We start from the raw sequence: 24943 nt of genomic DNA, 5'->3' as shown, positions 1-24943 counted from the left end.
ATATATACAAAGTAAATATAAATACTAGTTCCCAGTTCAGACCTCTTTCTTTGGTATGAGCCCTACCTCCCCTTTCTTTTCTCCCAGTCAAGCCGACTATGAATAGGTCTCTACCTATTTCCCTGGGTGGTGGGGAGGAACAGAAAAGGACTCATGGAGAAGGCAGCAGTAGATAAGATGGGCTTTGGCAGAAGCAAAGGAAACCATGAGGCAGAGGTGAGGAATGAGAGCATTCCAGGTTTCAGAAATGCTTCTCTAAAGGCAAACAACAGAATGTTGCCTACAGGGAACAGGAACTGTGCCAATTTGGTTGAAACATTAAGAGTATATGAGGGCGAGTAATGTTAAATCTATCTGGAAAGATCAGTAAGACTCAGACTGTAATGAACTTTAAATCCCAAAGACTTGACATCTCCCTGGAAGTCTTATAGTCCTCTCAAGAAATGCTAGGTCATCCTTGCTAGTGAAAGCAGACTTTACTTGTTGATTGAAAGGACAATCTTTTATGTTCCCAAACATCTTTGGGGACTATGGCCAAAGAAATCATCACCTCTTGGTCAAATGGACCCATAAATTCTACTTCTATGATATACCTATTACTAACTCCAGTTGTTTCCAACTCCATCCCACCTTTATTCCCATTCCCATCAAAAAATAAGGTATCATTATCAGACACCTGGATTATTTCAATAGTTCCCATCAATTAATCAACCAACAAGTTTCTATTTTGCTTGCACCAGGCTGGGCTAGGCACTAGAGATACAAAGATGTAAGTAAAATAGTTTATATTCTAAGCTTGTAATAGGTTTTCTGTCCTTCATTCCCTCCCCTTTCTGCACTGCAAGACTAACATTTTTTAATGTATTAATCTGGCCATTGTCATCCTTTGGCTCAAAAAACTCTTCAGGGGGTGGCTAGGTTGCTCAGTGGATAGAACACTGGCCCTGGAGTCAGGAGTACCTGAGTTCAAATCCAACGTCAGACACTTAATAATTACCTAGCTGTGTGGCCTTGGGCAAGCCACTTAACCCCATTGCCTTGCAAAAACTAAAAAAAAAAACCCCAAACCCCAATTCTTTCTTACCAAGCATTCTGTGATAGTTGACATTTTTAATACCACTTTAAGGTTTGCAATGTGCTTTACAAATATTAACTCATTTAATCCTCCCAATAATTGATGTTGATAGCTGCCATTCTTATCCCCATTTTGCAAAGGAGGAAACTAAGTTCAAGAAAGTTAGGTTACATGACCAGGAAGTCACAGCTAAGGAAGAGCCTGAGATTGGATTTGAACTCAGGATTTCCTTTCTCCAAGCCCAAAATTCTGTTCCTGATGCCATATTGGGAGGTAGGTAATAAAATAGTAATAGTAGCTAGCAGTAAAGGGCACCTTAAGATTTTCAAAGTACTCTAGATATAAGATTCTCATTTGATGAAGATGATGGGTATTATAATTTGAATTTACAAATGAGGGAAATGAGGCTTAGAGAGAGTATGTTGACCTATTAGAGGTAGGAACTGAACCAGGTCTCTTGACTCTTGAGTCCAGTTGCTATGGTACCTTAAACACACCCATTGCCTTAGAACTTCATCTCATTCCATTTCTTATTTTTTTTCTTTCTCTAATCACCCATCTCCATTGAACTATTTCCTGTTTCCCATTGCCATTTCCAACCCTTCTTACCAGGACAGAATCTCATCCCTTGACTTGAAGTTGAGGGATGATGCTTGCAAGGGACCTGGGTACCTGTGCCAACAGGAATCTTTGAGTGTGGGCAGGGGCCAGGAATCTACATTTTTCTCTTTGCCCAGCAGAGGGAGGTCACCTCTCACAAATGATCCTGCCTCAAGCTATTTGTAATAGCTAGAGGGAAGTGGGATTTGGATGCCTTGTAGAACCCTATTTATGAACACTTTCCTAGGACAGAAGGTGTGGAGGTTGGAAGGTATATGAAGGCTCGCGTCTTCTAAACATCCTTCTCCTTCCCCTACCAGCTTGAGCATGTAAATCAGGATAGATTTACAGTGGGAAGGTCCAGGTTTGAATCTTACTTTGCCTCTCACTACTTATGAAGCCTTGAGTAAATCATTCCTCCTTTAGACCTTATCTGTAAAGTGAGTAAATTAGTCTAGATTCCCTTTCTATGATTTTAGAGAACTTTCCCAAGCCCCATCCTATATCTATCTATTTTCTTAGACAGTCTCTAATCTCTAGTGAGAGGCAGCCAAGGCTTAGTGGAGCAGTGGAGAGAACTTGGATCCGTTTCAGAAGATTTAGGTTTGAATTCTGGTTCTGATATTTATTAGCCTGAGTAATCATGGATAAGTTGTTTAATTGCTCTGTGCCTCAGTTTCCTCATCTTTTAAATGAAGGGAAAGTGTCTAATAGAAACAGAAACAGTTCTTGTTGCTATCTACCAGCCTAGGGCAAAAAATTGACCTGGAAGGAAACACAGAGAAATGGGATCAATTCAGTCCCACCAGTGCTCATACCATCAATCCTTGCTCAATTTTTTTTGTCTATTTTATTTAAATTTTTAACTTTTATTTATTATTCCTGTTCTGTTTAGTTGTTACTTTTTCCTGGGTTCTGGTAGGGGCTCTGTTAATTTCCTGTGTGACCTTAGGCAGGTCAATTTGACTTTTCTAGTCATGGTTTCTTTATCTGGAAAAGAGGGAATATGCCAGGCCCTGCTCAAAGGACTTTGGGAACGATTGAAGAAAGTAGGAATAAAGTAAGAAAATTATACAGTCATTCAGCATTAGAGATGAAAATGTTCTTAGAAGCTCCCTTGGCTAATTACTTTCCATCACTTTATAGCTGGGGAAGATAAGGCCCAGCATCACCACTCCAGTCTTAGAACCCAGGCCTCTTGGACCCCATCTTTGTTGACTTGCAAAAAGGTATGCAATAATATTTATGAGCCATTGATTCATGTCCTGTGTGGAAATACAGATTATTCCATGGACAAGGAACCTTAGTGGTGAAACTGGGAAAGTAGGAAGGGGTGATAGAGGGGAGTAGAGTAAGGGGATAACCACAAGACCTGGGGCACCTTTAAGGTAAGACAGATGGCATCTTGTGAATGCATAGGCAGAGGCATTCACAAACAGGAAAACATGTGTTTTCACACCCAGAACTCTCTGGTATCTGGGGGAAGTGGGAAAAGCTGTTAACCCCTTCCATGCAGAAACCTTGTCTCTCACTGTCTGGGTTTGAGTGCCAAAAAAAAACCAAACCATTTTTTCATCTATAGAGATGGAAGGGAAATTTTGCTACACCTTTTAAAGACTGGGAAACTGAGGCAGGAAGGGGATGTTGTCACCTGGGGACACCATTGAATAGCAGAAGCTAGATCTGATCTTTAGATTCTACAAGAACTTTTAGCTATGTGGCTTCTTGTCATTCAGCCAGTTGGTCAGTCACTAATACTGTCAACAAATATTTATTAAAGTATTGACTATGGGGAAGAACCCCCCCCACCCACAGCTTCCTTTTCCACCTCTTTTCCAGGTGAATTTTCCCCTCCACCAAGCACCAAATCATCTTTTTAATAGATGGAGCACATGTGAAAGAGGGAAACTGAGGTTAAGGGAGAGGAAGTGATTTGCCTAAGGTTACACAGGCAATAATTATTTGAGACAGGATTTGAATCAATGTCCTATGATTACTGGGAATTAATTTTCTGTAGGTTTGATGGCCAGTTGTTGCCTGACTCTTTGAGTGAGAGTGTGTGTGTGTGTGTGTGTGTGTGTGTGTGTGTGTGTGTGTGTGTGTGTGACAGAGACAGAGTAAGAAGAGAGACAGAGTGAGAAGAGAGACAGAGTGAGAAGAGAGACAGAGCAACAGAGAGACCCAGAGACAGACTCAGAGAGTCAGAGAGATCCAGAGACAGAGAGAGAGAGAGAGAGAGAGAGAGAGACAGAGAGAGACAGAGAGAGAGAGAGAGAGAGAGAGAGAGAGAGAGAGAGAGAGAGAGAGAGAGAGAGAGAGAGAGAGAGAGTGTGTTCTGGAATTTTATCTGTGTAAGGAAACCAAGCTAGGCTTTGAACCTAGCTTTTCTGACTAAAGAAACACTTTCTAGCACACTCTGCTGCCCAACTGGAGGACCATTCAGCTCAGTTTCCTAGTTGGTCCTCTGGCCTACACCCAGTGCTTCTGTTTCCCTCTACTGTCTCTCCTTTGGTCTTTCAGAGGAAATGCCCTCTTTGCCACCATATGCCTCCATTTTCCCTTTGCACCCATCCAAACACTTAACCCTTCAGAGGCACTGATAGATGAGGACAGGAAACAGCAGGCCCTGGGGGAGATTTAGGGATTGGAGCCAGCAGTAGGGTCCAGGGTAGGGTCCAGGAGTTCTGTTGCCCAATGCAAAGATTTCAGAGTTACTCACCTCACTGTGATGGCCTTGAGTGACTGAGAGATCAGGATAATCAGGACTGCAGAGAATGAGAAAGTGACCAGTCACAGGAGGGACCTGGAGGGACTCTAAGGGGACTCCTCTCCCACCCTGTTCCCATAAACAGCTCCTGGGTCTATAAATGATTGTCTCCTTGCTGCCTTTCCAGACTTAAGTCATACCTAGATCTCAGCCCCCAAGTCTGGGCCCCCTTGGATTTCTCCTGGGTCTCCGCAGAATCTCAAAACAAGCTTTAGACTTTCAAAGGCAGAGCTATTCCCTGACGGATTTACCTCTATCCAACCAGGTTTGCTTCCATCATTTTCACCATTATCCATTCCCAACTTCTTTTCCTCCAGGTTATCCCTTACCTAAGTACAAACATGTTCTTTTTTCCCATATTCTCCTTTGCTGACCTTTTAGCTTTACTGCCTTGGACCAGTCTTCTCCAGGAAGTCTTCTTTGATATATACCAACCAATCATTAATCTTATAGCTTACCATTTTTCCTCATTGTAATCAAAATGTGGTGTTCTCTGTCTCTGTCTCTCTGTCTTTGTCTGTCACTGTCTCTCTGTGTCTCTCCCTCTCTCTCTCTGTTTCCTCATCTCTCCCCATCTCTTTCCTCTTCTCCATCTCTTTGTCTCTGTCCCTTTTTCCCTCTCTCTCCCCTCTCTCTCCTCTATCTCTTTCTCCCCATTTTTGTCTCATCTCCTCTCCATTTTTCTCTATTACTCTTTCCATCACACTCTCCCTCTCCATCCCTCTCTCTTCTCCCTTGTTCCACCCTTTATTTCCCTCCTTCTCTGTTCTTCCATTTCTCCTCCTTTCCCATTTCCCTTCTTCCCCCCTTGCTCTCCCTCCTCTCTCTCCTTCTGTATATCTTTCTTTCCCTTACTCTCTCTTCTCCTTTCATCACCTCTTTCCTCTCCCTCCTCCCCTTCCTGAACTCCAACTTCATCTTTTCTCTCCCTTCCTCCTTTTCTCTTAGACTATAAGCTCCCTGAGAACAGAAATATGGTTTTCTTTCTCCTTAGAAATCTCAGATTAGGAACAGGGTATTGGTGAGGACTTACTTGACTCACTGATTATTGGCAGTAAAGAAACAAATCTAGTCAAAACTTCTTAGTTCAAATCCCATTAATTTGGAGCACATGAAAACTCTGTTTCCCTTTGAGCTCTCCATGAAGGAAGGTCCCAATCGGTCAAAAGAGGATGCAAATGAGATTGCTTGGTAAATGTGCAAACTGCTCAAGATACCAAATTATTCCCATGCACTTTGACATGATTCATTTATTTATAGTCAATTGACATCCTCCAAGAAAGCACAGAGTAGCTAAGATGTAATTCTTGTTCATCTGATTGTTCTATGAATCATGCTTCCATCTCTAGCCCTTAAAGCAGTTCACCTAAGGGCTGATTACTGCTAAGCAACATTTGATGAATCTAAAGGCAGAGGACATTTGGTCCCATCCACTCATTTTACAGATGAGGAAACTGAGGCTCAGGGAATCTAAGTGACTTGCCTAAGGTCACATAGGTAGAAACTGAGAGAGGTAGTATTCAAATGCGATCCAGGTAGCTTTCTGTTGATCTGCTTTGACTCAGCCCTTCTTAGCCTTGCTTGCTATCAGTGTCTCATAGGACTCCAGAGGTCCACTAGTCTGATCTGTTCATTGTATATATGAGGAAACAGACTCAGAGAGAAGTGACTTGGCCTAAGGGTACATATAGGAGATCAATCACAGAGTTGGTATTGGAACCCAGTTCTTGAATCCATACTTTTTTTCTTACTACAATATACTGCCAGCTTGAAATGAATAAACATAGATTTGACAAAATATTTGACAATTCAGGCTTGACCTCCCCAAACCAACATTCTAAAATTGGCAGTGGTTTTGGGATCCATCCATTCTAGATAGGGTTTGCATGGATGCTGGTCCTGAACTCCCCGGGGCCCTGTCTCTTGACTGTCCCACCCCCCGTCCCCCCAAACCCCCATCTATGAAGTCCCCCATACCTGCTACTTGGCTGTGTCGTCCCTTGGGACAGCTGGGAGTTTTCATTTGTCTTTTCCTTAGGAAGTGCCTTAGTGGACTGGGCCTTTGATTGGAGCCTGTACACAGACTTCTGATGAGGCCAACGTATGCTGAGATCTTCCAGCTGTGGAACCCAATCAAGCCACTGGTCACCAAACTGTGGCCTGGGCAAGACCTCTCTGCCCTATCCTTTCACACTGACCTCATCTCCGGGTCACCTACCTACAAGATATCTCTAGGATGGAAGTCCCAGGAAAGTGAGCCCTTCTTATAGGAGGAAAAGTGGAGATGTGCTAGGAAAGGCAAAAAGAAATTAGCCAAGGATGGGATGTCCTTAGGTTGGGTTGACTTTACCTCTTCAAGTCTCAGCTCTTCTGAAAAACTGAGTGTTGTCATGTGCAGGCTCAAGTTACAAGGGGGTTCAGTGAATGCTAGTTGGATGAAGGAACATATTTGCCATCATGGGAGCTTAAATTTTATTTTTCTTTTTGAACCCAACCTGTGATTTCATTGGATCAAGGAAATCCCAGTGAGAAAAATCCCTCTTCCAGTGAAGTGACTTGCCTAGGGTCACACAGTGAGTAGAATTTGAACCTTGGTTTTCCTGAGTTTTAGGTCAGCTCCCTATACTATTCCAGACCATCTGCCAGGCTTGGAGGAACCCATGTCAGCAGTCTATAATTAAGGAGGATTGCTTCCTCTAATGTGAGATCCAAGGAGAGAAAGTCTCTTTGGAAATGGGCCTTTCTTCCACATAAAGAGGGGCAGGAAGGGATGAGGGGCAGATGGGATGGTCCTTGGTGGCTCATTCAGTCTTCATCATGCCCTCTGCTCCCTCCCTTTCTGGTTCCTCCCTTAGGATCGGGAGGGTGGAAAAGGGAAGACACAGGGAAGTGTTCTTCATTGGTCTATGGGATAATTTTCCTATGAACAAAGCATCTTCTCTATAGATACAGGCCACATGACACTGGACAAGGAACTTCATATCTTATTTGCAGAAGTTCATATTTTAGAGTGAGTGCTCATTTTGCAAAGCAGCTCTCTTTTTCCTGCTCTTCTAGTCAAGGGGCCCCTTATTTATTAAGCACCTGCTGTATGCCCAAGCCAGAATGACATCTGAAGAGGGAGGATGCCAAGTGATCTAGGGATCTCTAAATATGACTAGGGAAAGGGGAGAGACTCACATAAATCATAGAGCTGGCACTAGGGGCTCAGGATTTTTAGGGCTTAGTGTGCATCAGTGTATGTGTGGGGAACAGGCTAGAAACATCCTGAAAAGGGAAAAATCTTGAAGGATGCAGGAGAGAGTAAGGACATTGGCTTGGATATCTCAGAGGATCTGTATAAGAGCACAGTGGGAAACAGTCCTTTTTGGGGAGGATAGCTTCTTTAATGAGGCCTTGAATGCTAGAATGAGGAGTTTCAATTTGATTCTGAGTTAATGGAAAGCATTCTAATTTGGAAAGAGGAAATCTGAAGCCTAATTTTGATTCTATCACTTACTAGCTGAGTGACCCTAGGCAAGTCATTACCCTTCCTGGGTCTTAGTTTCCACATAGAAAAAAGTGATAGGGGTGGATGGGTGGGTGTCTGATTAGATGGTCTCTAAGCTTCTGTGTAGCACCAAGATCCCATGGTTTTTAAGTTAGTAGCTGTGGTCCCTAGGGCTATCTATCTGCCTGGTTCTTTCTCTGTCCCTCTCTATCCCTGTGCAGGCTTATGATTCTTTCTGGTTTCAGCTCCTGGAATCTGGGCACTCCTAGGATCTAAAATACCAGTGGCCCATGTCCAGTTGAATTTAATATCAGGATCTTAATTCCTCTGCTAAACACGTGCAAATATGTGCAAACAGAAGCATTAAATTAGATTACCATCATGAGGGATGGGGGGGGGGCGGATGGGGAGCAAAAAGCCTTGAGTTGTCTCAGCCAGGAGGAGACTGCAAGGTCTTTGTTCATTCCCGTTCAGTAGTTAAGGAAAAAGGAGCCAAAAAAGTAATTCCTGTACATTTCCCCTTCTTTTTTAAAAACCTACCTACTTTGCCTAAATGTGTTTTCTGTAAATTTGCTTTTATAATTTTAATGGTAAATGGAAAGTGAGGATGAAGGTGAGGTGGGGAATAGTGATAGCTTCTGTTGTTTTAAAAGCTTTTCAAGCACAAACTCACTGCTCTAGAAAAGTAAACAAGGAAAGAAACTAGGATCAAAACCATAATTATCTCCATTTTACAAAGAGGGAAACTGAAGCATGCACAGGTGAATATCTTGTTCCTCTAAAGGCGCACAGACCTACCAGCATCAGAGTTAGGACAGAAACCCTCATCCTATGAAGTTCCAGTCTTCTTTACTGCTCCTCACATGTTCTTCCCCAGTTTCCTCATCAGTAAAATGAAGGGGGTTGAACATCTAGCTCCTAGGATCCACTCCTCACTCCTCTGCTCTTTCAAGAACCCTTTTTCTTTCTTCTATGTCTACCTCTCTGTTTCTCCATCCTTCAGGGCTCTTCTCAAAGTCTTCCAACTGTGAGAAGCCTTTCTTGACCACTATAGCTCCAAGGGAACTCTACATTTCCTAAACTGCTTTGTCATTTATTAGTCAGCCTTTAGTGCCAATACTAGGCTCAGGAGAAATGGTACTGCCTCATAAAGTGGGGGAAGGGGAAGGGAGATCCTTCTGTGCTCCTAATGTTTTCCTACAACTCTGTCCAGATCTGGAAGAGACCCATGAGACCATCTACTCTGACTTTCCCCAGAACAAAACTCCCCTCAACAAAATTCCTAATGAGTGGCCATTCAACCTCTCCTAGAAGACCCCCAGCAATGAGGAAATACAATTTCTCAAAGTAGGCAATTTTATGTTTCATTTGCCCTAATTACTGTCTCATAATTTGCCTTTGGCTTATCTTCCTAACCAGATGATGGGCTCCCAGGGCAGGGCTGTGCCATCTTTTGCTGTTTGCCTCATAAAAGTAAAGATACTCGAAAATTGTATGGGTTGATTGCAATAGGATTATTCAGTTGTGAGAGAAGAAGTATACTTGTCACGCAGTTTCTTCACTTTCACCTGGTCTACATTCCATTTCTGTGGAACTCCCTGAACTTCTCATTGGATTTCATCATCCTCTCCTCTCACCAAGTCCGCATTAAGCTTCATCTCCTAGCTGGGATGTAGTGATCGGAGGGTCTGCAATGGAATTTCAGAGGCCATCCAGTCCAATCCTTTCCTTATACCAATGAGGAAGTTGAGGCCCCACCATGTTGAATGAATGCCCCAATTCCCACAGGTAGTAATCTTCAGAAGTAGGATTTGAATCCAAGTTCTCTGACTCCAGAATTTTCTACTGTACCAGGCTGTGTAGCTCATGTCCTCAGAGGCAATGAGGTGGAGTGACAAGGTGGAGCAGAGGCTATTGTTCCCAGGTTTTGTCCAGGTCCTAGTATCCCTACCTTGCTCCTTTGTTGAGGGACTTTATGGATGTTCTCCACATACCTCTTAAATCATATCTCAAATCAGTTAGGTTTCTCCTTTCTTCTGCCTCACAGGCTCTTCCTCTCTAAGTTGTTAAGCTCCCTACCCTTTCTCCATTTGTTTTGCTTTATGTGAACTAAATCTCTTCTACCCTTCCTGCCACCCAATTTCCCCACCAAAACCCCAGCTCTTCAAACCTCAATTTGAACTCTTATCCTCTGAGAAGCCTTCTCAGCTTAATCACACCCAGGTCTCATCAATCTTTTTCCTTGGCTGCCTAGGTCCAAATAACCTGAGAATCCAAGAGATATGTTAAATAGAGGGATTCTTCTGGGCTAGGAGATGGATGAAAAATTTATCCACTTCCTTCTGAATGGGAAGTTCAAGGTGGTCAAGGAAAAAGGGGAGAATCAAATCCCTTCAAGAAGGTATTAGAATCATTAAAAATCAACTTTCCCTCTTCCCTATCAGACCTTTTGAACCTTGAGGAATTTTCCCAAGACCATCTTAGGTCAGGACTGATGGCACCCATCCCCCTTTCCCTCCAAGGCCCAAAGGATTTACCAACCTTTAGAAGACCCTGGCTCCCATCTTTCTGGACTGATTCAATACCTACAGTAGATGACTGAGGTCGGTAGTAGAAGGCCATTTGGTGTGGTCATTGACCTGATCCACATCTGCCTGGACTCTCCTTGTAATCTGCTCACACTAGTGCTAAGCTCATACCTTCCTTCCACCCCAGAGGATTCCTGCCTCAGCTCTGAAATGCCTCACTCTCATTGCCAGGTAACATCATCCCAACACACCTGCCCTGGAACTAGTCATCATCTACCTTCCCCCAGTGACCATCCCTCACTGGAATTTTCTCACAACAGCCCTTATTCTAAAGTCCATAGCCAGGGAGATCAGACTTACTGGAGGGGTGACAGAAAGAGGGGGACTTTCAGCTGGGTCAGGGTCATCTTGAGATGTTGGAGGAAGAGGGGCATCTGGTGCAACCATGCTTTTCCTTCTGTTGTGAGTCTCTCAGTAGCTGGTTCTCTGGAGCAGTTGCTACAACAAAGATCCCTACACAATGACATCAGAGCTGGAGGCAGGTGAAATCCAATGCCTCTGAGGCATGAACTGGTACCAGTCCACTGAAGATGGAGAGAAGCAATCTGAGTTGGCACCAGGCTAGTGAAGATGGAGAGAAACAAGGGGGAGCTGCATGAAGGGGAAGAGTGGCCCTGCAGAAATGGGACCCAGGGAAAAAACCATGTTGACACTTAGGCCAGGACTCAGGGATAAGGTGGGCTGGGGGGAGAACACCCATGTCAAAGAGAGATAGAGGTGGATGTGATCTTGGTGGCAATGCCTCTATCCTAAAAGGATGATTTGTGAGCACTGAGAAGTGAAAGAGATCATAAGAGCCAGCACAGAATCTTTAATAACAGAACGGCTTCATTTTCCTTTCTATCAGAGTTTCTGGATTCCCCCAAAGTCCTATTCTTGTTCTAATTTCTTTAGAGTAACTCCAGTGAAGCATAAGTTCTGGCTGAGAACACATACTATGGGATCTGAGTTCTGATCCCAGCTCTGTCCCTACCTGAGACAAATCAGTCTACCTCACTGGGTCTTGGTTTCACTATCAATAAAAGAAGGTGTTGAATGAGATGACCTCTGAGGTCCCTTTGTTCTTACACAGCTCTTAAAAGGTAAAGAAGCTCCAGCTGTCCAAATTATATTCATTAACTTAAGAAAGGTCCATCTAATGCATTTTTAGCCATAGTGATCCATTAAAGAAATTCTTCAATACTTCAGTAGAGCTGTGTTTTAGCTCATGTGAACTCTCCATTTGCCAATATAGATCACATGCTATTGGTTCCTTCTTATCCTGAGTGATTTGTGCTGAAGACTTCCATAAGGCTTCCATCAAAGAGCCTTCTGATACATCTTCTGATAGTCTGGGGGCATCTATGCATCATATAGGTTGTACACTCCATGTTCTGCCCACCTCCTTTTCCAACCTTTTTTGTTATATATTTTATTTGTTTTCCAATTATAACAATAGTAGTTTCTACCTATCATTTTTGGTAAGGTTTTGAATTTTATAATTTTCCCCCTACCTCCCTTCCCTCCCCTCTCCCCACCATAGAAGGCTATCTGATTATCTTTACATTCTTTCCATGCTATGCATTGATCAAAATTGAATGTGTTGAGAGAAAAAACATATCCTAGAGGAAAAAATAAAATATTAGAGATAGTAAAATTATGTAGTTCATAAGATAACTTTTTTTAAATTGAAGTCAATAATCTTTGATCTTTGTTTAAACTCCACATCTAGATACAGATGATATTCGTCATTCTAGATACCCTAAAATTGTCCCTGGTTATTGCCCTGATGGAATGAGCTAATCCATCAAGGTTGATCATCACATGTTGCCGTTAGGGTATACAGTGTTCTTCTGGTCCTGCTCATCTCATCCAGCATCAATTTATGCAAGTCTTTCGAGGTTTCTCTAAAATCCCATCTCTCTTGGTTTCTAATAGAACAAAAGTGTTCCTTAACATACATAGGCCACAATTTGTTCAGTCATTCACCAATTGATTGTCATCCCTGCAATTTCCAATTCTTTGCTACTACAAATAGGGCTGCTATGAGTATTTTTGTACAAGTGATATTTTTACCCTTTTTCATGATTTCTTCAGTGTATAGACCCAGTAGTGGCATTGTTGAATCAAAATGTATGTACATTTTTATTACCCTTTGGGCATAATTCCAAATTGCTCTTAAGAAAGCTTGATCAGTTCACAGCTCCACCAACAATGCATTAGTGTCCTAGATTTTCCACATCCCCTCCAACATTGATCATTTTCCTTTCTGGTCATATTGGCCAGTCTGAGAGGTGTGAGGTAGTACTTCAGAGATGCCTTAATTTGCATTTCTCTAATAAGTAATGATTTAGAGCAATTTTTCATGTTATATATTTCCTTGATGATATATTTTACATCACTTCTTAATCACACATCTTTATTGATAATATGAAATATACCTGTCATGAGTCTTTTCATTGTCCTTGGTGGGAAGGGTAGTCTCAAATAATTCTCATTCTTTGAATTTGTATATCAATTCATAGTTAGATGGAAACACTTGTAGGAAATTGGTGCAAAGGAGTGTTTTATGTCACAAGGCAGAAGTGTGGGATTGTTGGAGTTTTTGCATAAATTCCCAATGCAACCCCTTCACTTGAATCATTTATTTAGTTCCAAATCCTCCTAATTGTCCAATAGCATCTCTACTGATGATTTACTCAATATGTTGCTCATTTAACTGCAGGGCATAATCTCTACTCCCACTTGGTTTTTTCTGTGATATTTAAGACTTATCTCTTTTGAATGAACAGAGATTCCATTGAGGCAACCCTGGAGTGTTCCTGGCCTCAGTGGATTAAGTTTCTCATAATCTATAAAACCTGTAAATGCTACAGGTGAGCAATTCATGTAGCAAGAATAATGGCCAGCAAAGGCATGACCTGAAGATTACGCTGGCATCTGTAAATTAGTCAGAGAACTAGAAAATGACATCTAGTGCTTTGGGTAGATCTCCTACAGATGATTCAAGGACAGATATGACTGAGAATTGTATAAGATGAGAAGTATGAGCTATACAAGGTGGGGAGACAACTCCACTGATAAAATCATGGAGCCATTTAGGTGATATATAAATGCTTATTCCCTTCCTCCCCTCCCCCTTGAAGTATTAGCCTGGTTTGTATTAAGGATCTGCTATAAATTTAATAAGCCCAGATTCAGCCCTGAACTTAATGTAATTCATGCAATTGTCATGGAAAATTGAAAGGGATATGTGAAAGTTAGGCATATTTAGAGCTGTTTGGTCAGCCAAAGTGTTGATCAGATGAAAATTTGTTAGTGGACTGCTAGCTCATTAGGGATCAAGAAAGCAAGATGGCAGCCTTTGAAGCTAAGTTTCTATTCTTTGCCTACATTAACAGAAGCATGGGGTCTCTAGAAAGAGAAGCAGTATGAGTCTGAAGCCAATCTTGTCTTCAGAAAGACCTAGTTTCCAGACCAGCCCCTGATGCCTGCCAACTATGTAATAATTCTGTGCAAGTCACTCAACCACTCAATGCCTCTGGGTAACTCTGAGACTCTCTATTGCCTAGATTACAGGGCTGGACCCTCCACCAAAAAAATACTCAATGTACTTTGCCTTGGTCAGACCCTAGATCAGTGGGTTCAATTCTGGGTTGAGACATTGACAAGCTAGAACATAAATGTTCTATGTTCTATGACAGAAGATAGAAAGAACTTCAAGTCAAATATCAGAGGTTGAAGGAAGAGATGTGGGCAAGGTATGAGACATGCCCTCAGAAAGACTCTCTAAGGGGGAAAACATTAGGCAAGTTTTGTTTGGCCCTAGAGGACAGGACAAGAACTAAGGGGTAATAGTTGGATTTTGTCACTGAAGGCAAGAATTATGTTATTATGTCTAGTGCCTGGAACTGTGCCTTTGCACATGGTAAAACAATGTTTATTGAGGTTGAATAAAAGTTTGATGTAAGGAAAAATTAAGTCATAGTGATGGTGATTTAAATGTAGGATGAGATGCTTCTAAAGGTTGCAGCATCCCCATCTCTGATGGACCCTGCAGAGGTTTATACTTGTTTCTATATGTGTTTTCATACCAAAATAGAGGATGGAGACATATAACACAGCAAAGACATCACTAAGTGATCCAGGAATATGGGGGAAGCCTTGAGAATCTCTACAACTAGAAGAGGCCCACTGGGTATTGGATCATGAGATACTCGGGCCTAGAGGATCAGTAGAAAGAACACTGGAAATGAAGTTATGGGACAAGGATTCAAGACTTTCATTTCTTTCTCTTCTCCTCTCTGCCCCTTCCCCCCCACTCTGACCCTGCTCTTGGGCTCAGTTTCCCCATTTGTATAATGAGTCAATTGGGCTATCCAATCTCTAAAATTCCCTGTAGTTTTATGTTACCCTGGTTACTGGTCCCATACTTCTCAACCTTAGCTAGTCCAGCCTTCCCCTAACTCTTACCACCTACTTTCTCTATACTAAGTACATTCTCCATTTTCCTCTCATCCCCACCCCCAATCCATAACAGCAAGTAACAGCTGATCTTGATAGTTCCTGAACCACGTATACAATAGTAGCCTTCCTATTCTCTGACACTTCTACATAATTTAGAAGAAATATTGCTTCCAATCAGCAACTTCCCACATGAGCAAGAGCCCAAAAAGTAGGGAATTAGGAAAGGAGAGGCAATTCGGTATAATAAAAAGAGCACTGGTTTTGGGCAAATCATGTAACTTCCTTTGGTGTTTCAGTTTCCTCAACTGTACAATGAGGGGGTTGGTTCAGATTGACAGTCCTAGCATTGTGTCTTGGAACCCTAAGAAATCTGATGAAACCTGCAGAATACTTACAGAATAATATTTTGATATATAAAATAAAATGCACAGAATTAAAAAGAAACTAATTATCTATAAAAATCTATATTTATATATCAAATATTATCTATTTGATATTATCCAAAAACTATATTATCTCTCAAATTATCTACCAAAAATCTAACAAAATATATTTGAAAAATCTCAAGTTCAGAACTCTTGGTCTAAATGATTTCTATCTCTATGGTCCAATGAACATTTTTTCTATAGTGAGAATGGTATTCCCTTGCTTGCCAACCCAAGTTCCTGACATCCAAATGCAAACTTGTCTTTCTTTTTTATAATTATTACCATTATCATCATCAGAAAATATCTCATAAATCTTCATTGAATTGCAACCCAACCTCCACAGTTCATCATCTGGGACCCTAGGCACTGACATGCTCTTAAGATGGGGGAGCAACTCTATGAGACTGTTTTCAAGACTGAAACTTTTCTTGTGGTTTTACCTCCATTCCCTAGGGCAGATGGGAGTTGCATTGTACAGGTACAGGTGGACCAACCCACAGAGACATTCCCACAGTGAAAGTAATCATTGCAGCACCACAAAGCGCATATAAATGTTTGGAAATCTCATCAGACATTGTGTTTTCATGGTCTGACCGTGCTCAGAAACCACAGCTTACTGTTCTTAGACTGTCTTTATACATGATCATCTATGGGATGCCCAGATTTATCTGAGATAGTGGACTCAAGGCTTGAACCCAGCAGATTATAAACTGACCCTAAGTAGTGTGTGATCAGCCAATCAAAGAAGAAGATGGACCAGTGATCCCTGCCACAGTTGCTTATGGTGAAATTTGTCTATAAGACAATTATATCTGTTTTTATCTATAAACAGTGCCCTCCCTTTAACCCTTCAATAATGTGAAAGTTTCAAACCACCCCCCTCCTGAGATCTAACTCAACCCCTCAGAAAAGTTATAAAATAACCAACACTCAAGGATTGCAGAAAGTGACCCCTTTTCTTGGCAGACATAGGTCCTAACTCCCAAATGGCTTCAGGGCTGTGACAAGAATCATCCACTGGGGCTTAGTAATCTGAGATGGTGACTGATAAGAACCTTTCCTTTTTCCTTTTCATTTTGGGTGGAACAGCCTGAGTTAAATAGGGTTTTCAGCTAGGCATTGATAGATTGTGATATGGTAGGTTGCATCATGGATTGCATTACAGTATCTTTCCCCTCAAACTCATTCTTCAGAACTTCCCTGTTACTTTCAAGGTCACCACCATCCTTCCTATATTACAGATTCAGAACCTCCATGTTCTCTTCAATGTCTCACTCTTTCTCCTCTTCTCTATCCAGTCAGGAACCAAATCTTATTTCTATTTTCACAATATTGCTTGCATTACAAATGCAAACTTCTCTCTACCCAAGAGGTCACCACTGTGGATCAGTCCCCCCCCCCCCAACAATCTCATGTACTCTATTATAGTAGCTTATTGTTTGGATCTTTTTGAGTCAAATATCACCCCTTTCTAATCTATCCAGTCTAATCTATCTAGTGATCAAAATAATGTTCCTAAAGCTTAGGTCTCATGTCACTCCCCTCTTCAATAAAACATCCAGCGACTCTCTATTGGTCCTAAAATAAAATATTATTTCACTCTTAGTTCATACTACAATATATTTTTATTATTAAATTTTGCAATGAATTTATTTAGTAGTAATGCACACACATATATATGTGTAATGTCTAAATAAAGGCAGTGTGAAGCAGAGCCTACTTATGCAGGAAGGAGATGAACTTCCAGTTCTACTGGCAGGGATTTTAAAACTCACTAACTGGGAAAACCCAGAAAACTCCAAGATGAGTGGAACTCATTCTTGGGGAAAGGGCGTGGGAAAAGGAATATCTGGGATTCCCCTGTAGGTCTCTTCTTCCCTTGGGTGATGACTTTAGACTTCATTAAGGATAATGGTGGAAGCTAAGGGATTATGGAGGTGGCCCAGAGCCACAAAGGGTATCTTTCTTAAAACTCAATTTAGTAAAACTTCAGAAGGATCCAACTGCTCAGTGGAAATGACAAGTTTTCAATATTTGACTGGAAGAGCTAGCTCTGGGCTATGGAAAGAACCCTATCCTTGTAGTTAGGAAGATCTGGTTTTGAATTCTAGCTTAGAGCCCTATCTAGTTGGGTGACCCTGACCAAGTCACTTCTACTTGGTGTTCTTCAGTTTTCTCATATGTCAAATGAGAAGTTTGGACCCAGTGACTTTAGAAATTCCTTCCAGCTCTAAAATCCGTGATCCTATGACCTCAAACAGAAGCTTGGCTTTCCTACTTTACTATCGGTATGATTTGGGCAAATCATTTTTGCCCAAGTTCCAGTTTCCTTGACTAGGTGGTTTCTTCCAGATCTAGAATATGTGTTATCGTATCTTCAGTGTTTTCTGTGAATTTTTCTCTCATTTTTTTTGTAAATAAAACACCCATAGTTCAAATTCCAAAATCCTGGAGTCAGGGACTAACTTTGACTTCCTTCATATACCTAGGTTGTACTGGGAGCAAAAGGAAAATGTGAAGTCGACACCCTAGAGGAGCTTCCAAAGTAGTCCAAAGAGAAGGCATTCAGATATGAAACAACAATGAACAACACAAGACTTATGTCTAGAAAGCTCTCACTTTTCATCTCCAACTTTGTGAAAGGTCCCCTAGTCCCCAGTCATTAGGACTTCCCCCTTCAAGAGTTCAAATACTTTTATATATATGAATGTATAATGTACATATAATTGCAGTACATACTACATACACACTATACATACATACTACAAATGTGCAGATATACATAAACACACACATACATGTAAATCTATAAACACACACAATTTTCTCCCTTGTTGGAGGACAGGGCCTGCCTATTTTTTCTTTTTTCTTTTACTTTTTCTTTACTTTTTTCATGTCTGGCATGTAGTAGGCACTTAATGAATGCTTTTGATTGACTATTGGTATAAGATGAAGTGCTAGACTGTGTGGCATCAATTCTATAACCACAAACCACGAGACGTTCAAGGAACCTAAGTGCTTCATCTAACAAATAGTGTCTCAGGAATGACAGAGGGCACTGTAAGCTAGGATTTCGGTAAGAATGGAGGCATAGAATTGTTAAGTAAGCCTGGTATGTGTGTATGTGTGTGTGTGTGTGTATGTGTATGGGGGTGGTGGTGATCAGAACATGGTTCTGTAGTTTACTAATTCAACAAACATTTATTTAGTACCTACTAATTGTAAGGTAGAATACTTATGTTGGGTGTACAAAAATTGAAACTGACATGCCATCTTTGGGCAGTGCTTCCTTTCCATAGTTTTTCCCCTTGATCTATGCTCCCTTCTCTTCTGACCATCCTGATCCCCCAATGATCCATTAGCCTCAGTCTCCTTGATGCTCAGTCTTTGCTGCTCTCTCTCTCTCATCCTTAGTACAAGGAACTTAATGAGGCAGGCTCCTGGGGGCTAATCACAGGGCCAAGTCAAATTATGACCCAGCACAAGCTTGCCTCTCATTTCCATTCTTTGGATCTAGAGGTGGGAGCTCAGTGTTCCTCCTTGGATTTTGCCGCTTCAGTTTTCCTTGCCTTAATGAAGGTCTCTTCTGTTTTCAAGAAGCACAACGGAGTTCTAAGGCAGCAGAGGGGGTGGGGTGGGGACTGCTCCGGTCCTCTCCTGCTGAATGGGGACCACCAAGGCTCTCCATTAGGCTGAGATCCAATTGAAAAGGAGGGGCTTGCTAATTAATAATTTGCTGTGTGAGCCTGGGTAAGTTGCTTGTTGTTTATTTGACATTTTTCTTAAATTGGTCAGTTTGCAGTTGATCCAAATTTGGGAGAGATGGATGATTGGGGCCAGGATCTAAAAGGATCTCAGTGGGGTGGAGGAATAGGTCAATACAAACAGGAGATGAACAGAGACAAGTGTGAAGTTCTACACTTGGGCTGACAAAAATCCACTACCTAAGTATAAGATAGGGAAAAGCTATGACTGGTCATGGGAGTCCTCGGGAAATGATGTGGGAGGCTTCGTGAGGCATCAGCTCAACAGTATAACATGGCAGTCAAAAAGAACTAAGATGCTGTTAAACTACGTGGATAGATAGGGAGGGTTCTGTTGTACACCTGCCTGCTTGGAACCACATTCAGGCCTGGGTATGGCTTCTTAGGAGCCACTTGGACAAAGAGGGCACATCTCGAAGTATAGGATCAGCTAGTGAGAGAGCAGAGACCCTAACAAAAGAAGATTTAGAAGAAGTCCAAGATTTGATGTGGGAAGGGCATGATAATCATCTTCAAGTTTTGGGAAGACCATGAGAAAAAGAGGAATTCAAACTTTCAGTTTGGTCCTAGAAAGGAGAGTCAGGGGCTGTAGTCAGGAGGTACAGACAGGGAGATTTTTGACTTGGTGCAAGTAAAAAACTCTCTAAGAGTTAATTCCCATCCAAAGGATAATGGACTGCTAGGGAAGATACTGAGTTTCTCACCACTGCAGACCTTCAGAAGGAATGATGTCCAGGGGATTTCTTTTCTGAGTTGGACTGGATGGAGCACAATTCAATTCTAGAACTCTCAGAGCCTCAGTTTCCCAATCTATAAATTGAAGTTGATAGTGGCCACAGGAACACTGGAGACTAGAAAGTTCCTGTAAACATGAATTGAGCATTGGATCTTTGTCTTTTTGTTAGATATGCATAAAGTGATAGCTTCTATTTATAAAATAAGGAGTTTGGACTAGGTCATCTTTTTCTAACTTTGGGGGAGAATATTTATGAATCTGTATTTTAGTAACTTGCTAGTAAGGTGGCCTGATATATCTTTATATGTGCATGTGTACATGTATGTATCTTAGTATGTAGACCCCTATGTGCTAATACATAGATTTGTCTCTAGGAATCTCTGCATAAATGCACATTATCTACCATCTCTGGACCCTAAGCACTAAAACTTTGACCCCAAACCTTGAACATTCTCCAGTGTTTCAGGGTCCTGCAGAGAGCTTTAAGGAATGAACAGATTGTAGCTCCTTGTAGGTTAGGCCCTTCTGCCAAACAGATGTGTAAACTGAGGCTCAGAATGGAAAAGGAAGAATCTTCTCTCCTTTTCCAAGCTCCGGTCTCTGAGGGTATAACTCCCCCTCTTATTAAGCTTCTTGTCCAGTGTAAGGTGTATCTCTAGACAGAAAGAGGACAAAGGGCCTTAGGGCCATAGATGGGACTTGGGGAGATGATTATCCCATTCCTGCTCATCCCTGTCCTTTCCTCTCTAAATGCTCTTAGATCAGTTTCTTCTGATTGTGCCCTCTTGGTCTCCTCCCCAGTAAAATGGGCCATGGCACACTGGTCTTCCTGGGTCATGGGAGGGGCCCCAGCAGAAGGTCCACATCCCTTTGGCATATCCCTGGAGGGCCTGGAGGAGCCCCTTCTCTGCCAGGTCTGGAGTCAGAGGCTCAGACCTTGCTCCTCCCACCACTCTGAACCAGGCTGCTTATCGATTTGATGTTCTCCCTCCCGCAGGCGTGCCATGAATTTTTCATCAAAAGCTCTGTAGACTTTGGGAAGCGTGCAATTAAAGGCCCCATCAATAATGCACCACACTGCGGCTGGCTGGCTCCCCCATCTCAGGCCCCGCCTCAGCTGTAGATTGCAGGCTAGTAGCTGCAGCTCTGGGGAAGTACAAGGGCCTGAGCTTCCAGCAACTTCTCACATTCTACTGATTTTATGACTCACTTCAGCTATATTTATTTAATTTCAAATATTTTTGTTTTTTTTTCCCCAAGGCAATGGCATTCAGTTACTTGCTCAAGGTCACACAGCTAGGTAATTATTAAGTGTCTGATGCTGGATTTGAACTCCAGGGACTCTATCCATTGTGCCACCTAGCTGCCTTCCCCCACTAACTTAAAAAAGAAGGCTGAGGGACTGGCTAGTGGAGAGGGGAGAAAAGATAAGAATCTATGAGACTTTAGAATAATTGAAAATGATTCACTGCTTACAACCCCCAGCTAAGCTAGAGTTTCTGGGCTGATCTACCAGAAGCCCCTTCTCCTAAAAACTAGTTCATCTGGGACTTCTCCTTATATTCCACCCAGAGGAGTTGGGGCAGATCACAGAGAAAGTTTGTGATGACAAAGGTAGAAAATGCTGAGTGACCTTGGGCATGTCATTTGATTAATTTTAGACCTTTGAATCCCTATCTGTAAAGTGAAGGGATTATTGGCTGAGTCATAGCCTTCCTGGCAGTTCTGGGGAAGCTTATGGATTCCTTTTTGAGATAACATTTTTAGATATACAAAAAAAGAAAAAGACAGGAAATAAATGGTTATATGTAGTTGTAAAAATATATTCTAAAAAGTTCACAGACCCCAAGATAAGAACGGTTGATTTAGCTGATCTTTAAGGCCATTTTGGGTCAGAATTCTGTGATTTTAAAAAGTTATTTCTTAAGATCCTAAAATTATGATCCTGAAGGGAGTCCATCTAGACCAATCTCCTCATTTTGACAGGGAAACTGAAGCTCAATGAAATAAAACGTCTTGCCCAAGATCACACAGGTTATAAGTTAAAGATCTGAAGTCATAAGAATGACTGAAAAAGTAAAATAATAAAAAATAATTATCTATTAAAATAAATTTAAATAAAGTAAGACCAACTCCTGAGGATCTTCTGGGAGATATTTCACCATCTCTGGGCTCAGTTTTCTCAGATGCCCAATGAGTGTGATAAGAGGTTTCCAGAGATTTTCTATCTCATTTGAATCAAATGTTAGACTTATCTGATGTTAGAGGAGGAAGGGACTTTAAAGATGATTCCTCTCAAACCTCCATTTTACACATGAGGAAACTGAGTCTCAGAGAGTAAAAGCAACTTGGCTAAGGTCACAAATGAGTGAGTGGCAGAGTCAGAATTAGAATCTCTCTCTCTCTCCCTCCCTCCCTCCCTCCCTCCCTCCCTCCCTCTCTGTCTCCATCCATTCATCTATCTTTCTATCTACTGTCATCTATCTGTATATCTACATATGTAAATATTCAATAATTTCCAATTTTCTATGTTACAAAATGTAAACACACCAAAGTATTCAGGGTACATCTCCTACAAGCTGGTAGTCCTTATTTCACGATCAATTCCTTTCTATGGGTTGATTACCCTGCCCCCCCCCCCCCATTTATAGGACTGTCAGTTTGGATCTGGAAGGAATTGGCCAGTCAGTCAATAAACATTTATTAAGTTCCTGCAATGTGCCAGACACTGTTCTGGGGAAAGAGAAAGAAGCAAAAGACAGGACCTGCTTTCAGGAAGTTTATCATCTACTCTTAGCTATGAGGAGGGTCAGGAAGACCTGAGTTCAAATCCTACTCCCAGATGCTTACTGCATGTTTTATTCTGGGCAAGGCACTTCACTGCATTCACTCCCATTTCCCACATCTGTAAAATGAGAATAATTATATAGAACATATCTCTCAGAGTTGTTGGGAAGATGAAATAATATATTTTAATATCACTTTGCAAACCATTAAAATATGTATTATCATAATTATCATCATCTAGCCCAATACTTCTCAAGGTATGTTGTTGGGACTTCTGAGGGACCCCACACCAGTTCGGGGGGATTGGGAATCAAAAATATTTTCATAGTAATACTAAGACATTTTTACTTTAAATATATATTAATATCTCCACATAAATAAAAGTTCTTTGAGATCCTCGATAATTTTTAAGAGCTTAAAAGGGTCCTGAGATTCCCTGGCATAGTTGAATTCCCCCCCCCCCCCCCATAGAGGCCCATAGTTGGGCAGCAGCTGACCCCAAGTCACAAAAGTAAACAAACTACCAAGTCAGGGGCTTGGTCCTTTGTCCTTGAATTCCAAACCTAAAAACATTTGCTTTTTTTAAAAAAAAAATTCTCTTTATTTATGAACTGAACAGCTGTCAACAAACACATATTCTAATACACAAAGAATCAACACCAAAATTAGGACTGAATACCAAGTCATGAACAACTATGTACAATTTGTTTTTTTCTTTTAAAGAATATGATAAATTGAACAAGGTAATAACAAACTTGCCCCACTGGTTTGGGTCCCAGAAGGGTCATTTCATTGCCATCTTTCAGTAGCTCCTTAAGTCAGAGCTTGGGACACAGGAGGTATCTAACAAATACTTAGGGACTACCTTATTGAAGAGGCTTATTGATGGAAACCTGACCCCCAAAGTGGACTTGCTAGAGGCTTCAGCCAAGCTCGGGCTTCCTCAGCTGACCAACAGTCTTGGTTTCGGTTCACAGCTCCCTGTAGCCCTTTTCCTGCAATCATTCCCGCTCTGTCCTTCCTTCTCCCCATCTACCCTTCTAGCAGAGACACTGTGCTCATGTCCTAAATTCAGAGTCTTCTTGCTTGGGCCTCACCATCTGCAATTAAATTTCCATAAAAATAATTACAAAAAACCCCAGGAAGATGAGGTGGACTTCAGTCTAATTATTTATGATCTGCTATCTCATTTTCCTTCAGCTCAGACTGTTTTCTCTGTTCATATAAAATAACACTGGTTTGCATACTTGGGTCCACATTTCTGTGTGAGTTGTGTTTGTAGGGCAGAGATATCACTCTCTGGTGCTTAGTGGAGCTCTGTGGCTGTTGGAAGAGAAACCCAGAGCTCCCAAATTTCCAGTGCTGCTGGATGAGTCTGGGGCCTCCATCAGGCCACAGACCCCACAACTGGATATGAAACACATCTGGAAACCAGATGTGGCTCTGTCTCTGAGCTGTATAGTGACCTAGAGATGAATGTAGCAAAGGAAATCATTGAGGGCCAGGGCCCCCAAGCTTCGCTCCACCTCTCCAGGGATAGATGGAGGGGGAGGCAGTCAACTGAGTTAGGAATTCCATAGGGTTTACTCCCACCTCAATTCTCCTTTTGCCCACACACATTTCATCCATCAACATTAAGCCTTCATGTAATGGACTGGCTTGAACATACAATTGGGGCCTTGCGAAGCAGTATGACCATGTAATCTGATTACAGGGAATATTGGAAAGGGAGGATTAGGTCATTTTATCTGAAGTGAGAGCAGGAGTATTTAAGACCCACCCCTAGAAATAATTCAGGGGCTTGGTGTTGTCCAGTTATGTCCGACTCTTTGTGACTCTATTTGGGGTTTTCTTTTCTTTTTTTCTTTTTGCAAGGCAATGGGGTTAAATGATTTGCCCAAGGTCACATAGCTAGCTAATTATCAAATGTCTGATGTTGAATTTTAACTCGGGTCCTCCTGACTCCAGAGCCAGTGCTCTATCCTCTGCCCCTAAGTTGGGATTTTTTGGACAAAGATTCTGGAGTAGTTCACTATTTACTTCTCCAGTTCATTTTACAGATGAGGAAACTGAGGTAAATGGGCTTAAGTGATTTGTCTATGGTCACACATCTGGTATGTGTCTGAGGTGGATTTGAACTCCTGAAGATGACTTCCGGACTCCAACTCCAATGCTCCATCACTCCTCCTGCTGCATAATTCAGTTTTATGAAGGAGTGTTATCCTTGATTCCAGTTACCATTATTTGGAGGAATGCATTTTT

General features: G+C 41.7%; 1 protein-coding gene across 3 annotated transcripts in view; it reads right to left on the bottom strand.

Annotated features, from left to right (window-relative positions):
• The window catches only part of LOC141520823 (coiled-coil domain-containing protein 33-like), a 114905-nt gene that overhangs the window by 31503 nt on the left and 58459 nt on the right, over window positions 1-24943 (bottom strand). For all 3 annotated transcript variants that reach the window (XM_074232693.1, XM_074232694.1, XM_074232695.1), the window contains 2 exons: window positions 6420-6562; window positions 4395-4440 (listed from right to left, as the gene is read on the bottom strand). In XM_074232693.1, the coding sequence (XP_074088794.1) occupies window positions 4395-4440; window positions 6420-6562 (189 nt within the window). The remainder of the gene's footprint in view (window positions 1-4394; window positions 4441-6419; window positions 6563-24943) is intronic.

Source organism: Macrotis lagotis, chromosome 4 (genome assembly GCF_037893015.1).
Source record: "Macrotis lagotis isolate mMagLag1 chromosome 4, bilby.v1.9.chrom.fasta, whole genome shotgun sequence".
Lineage (NCBI taxonomy): Eukaryota > Metazoa > Chordata > Mammalia > Peramelemorphia > Peramelidae > Macrotis > Macrotis lagotis.
The sequence above is the reverse complement of the archived record's forward strand: the minus strand, read 5'-3'. Positions and strand labels throughout refer to the sequence as shown.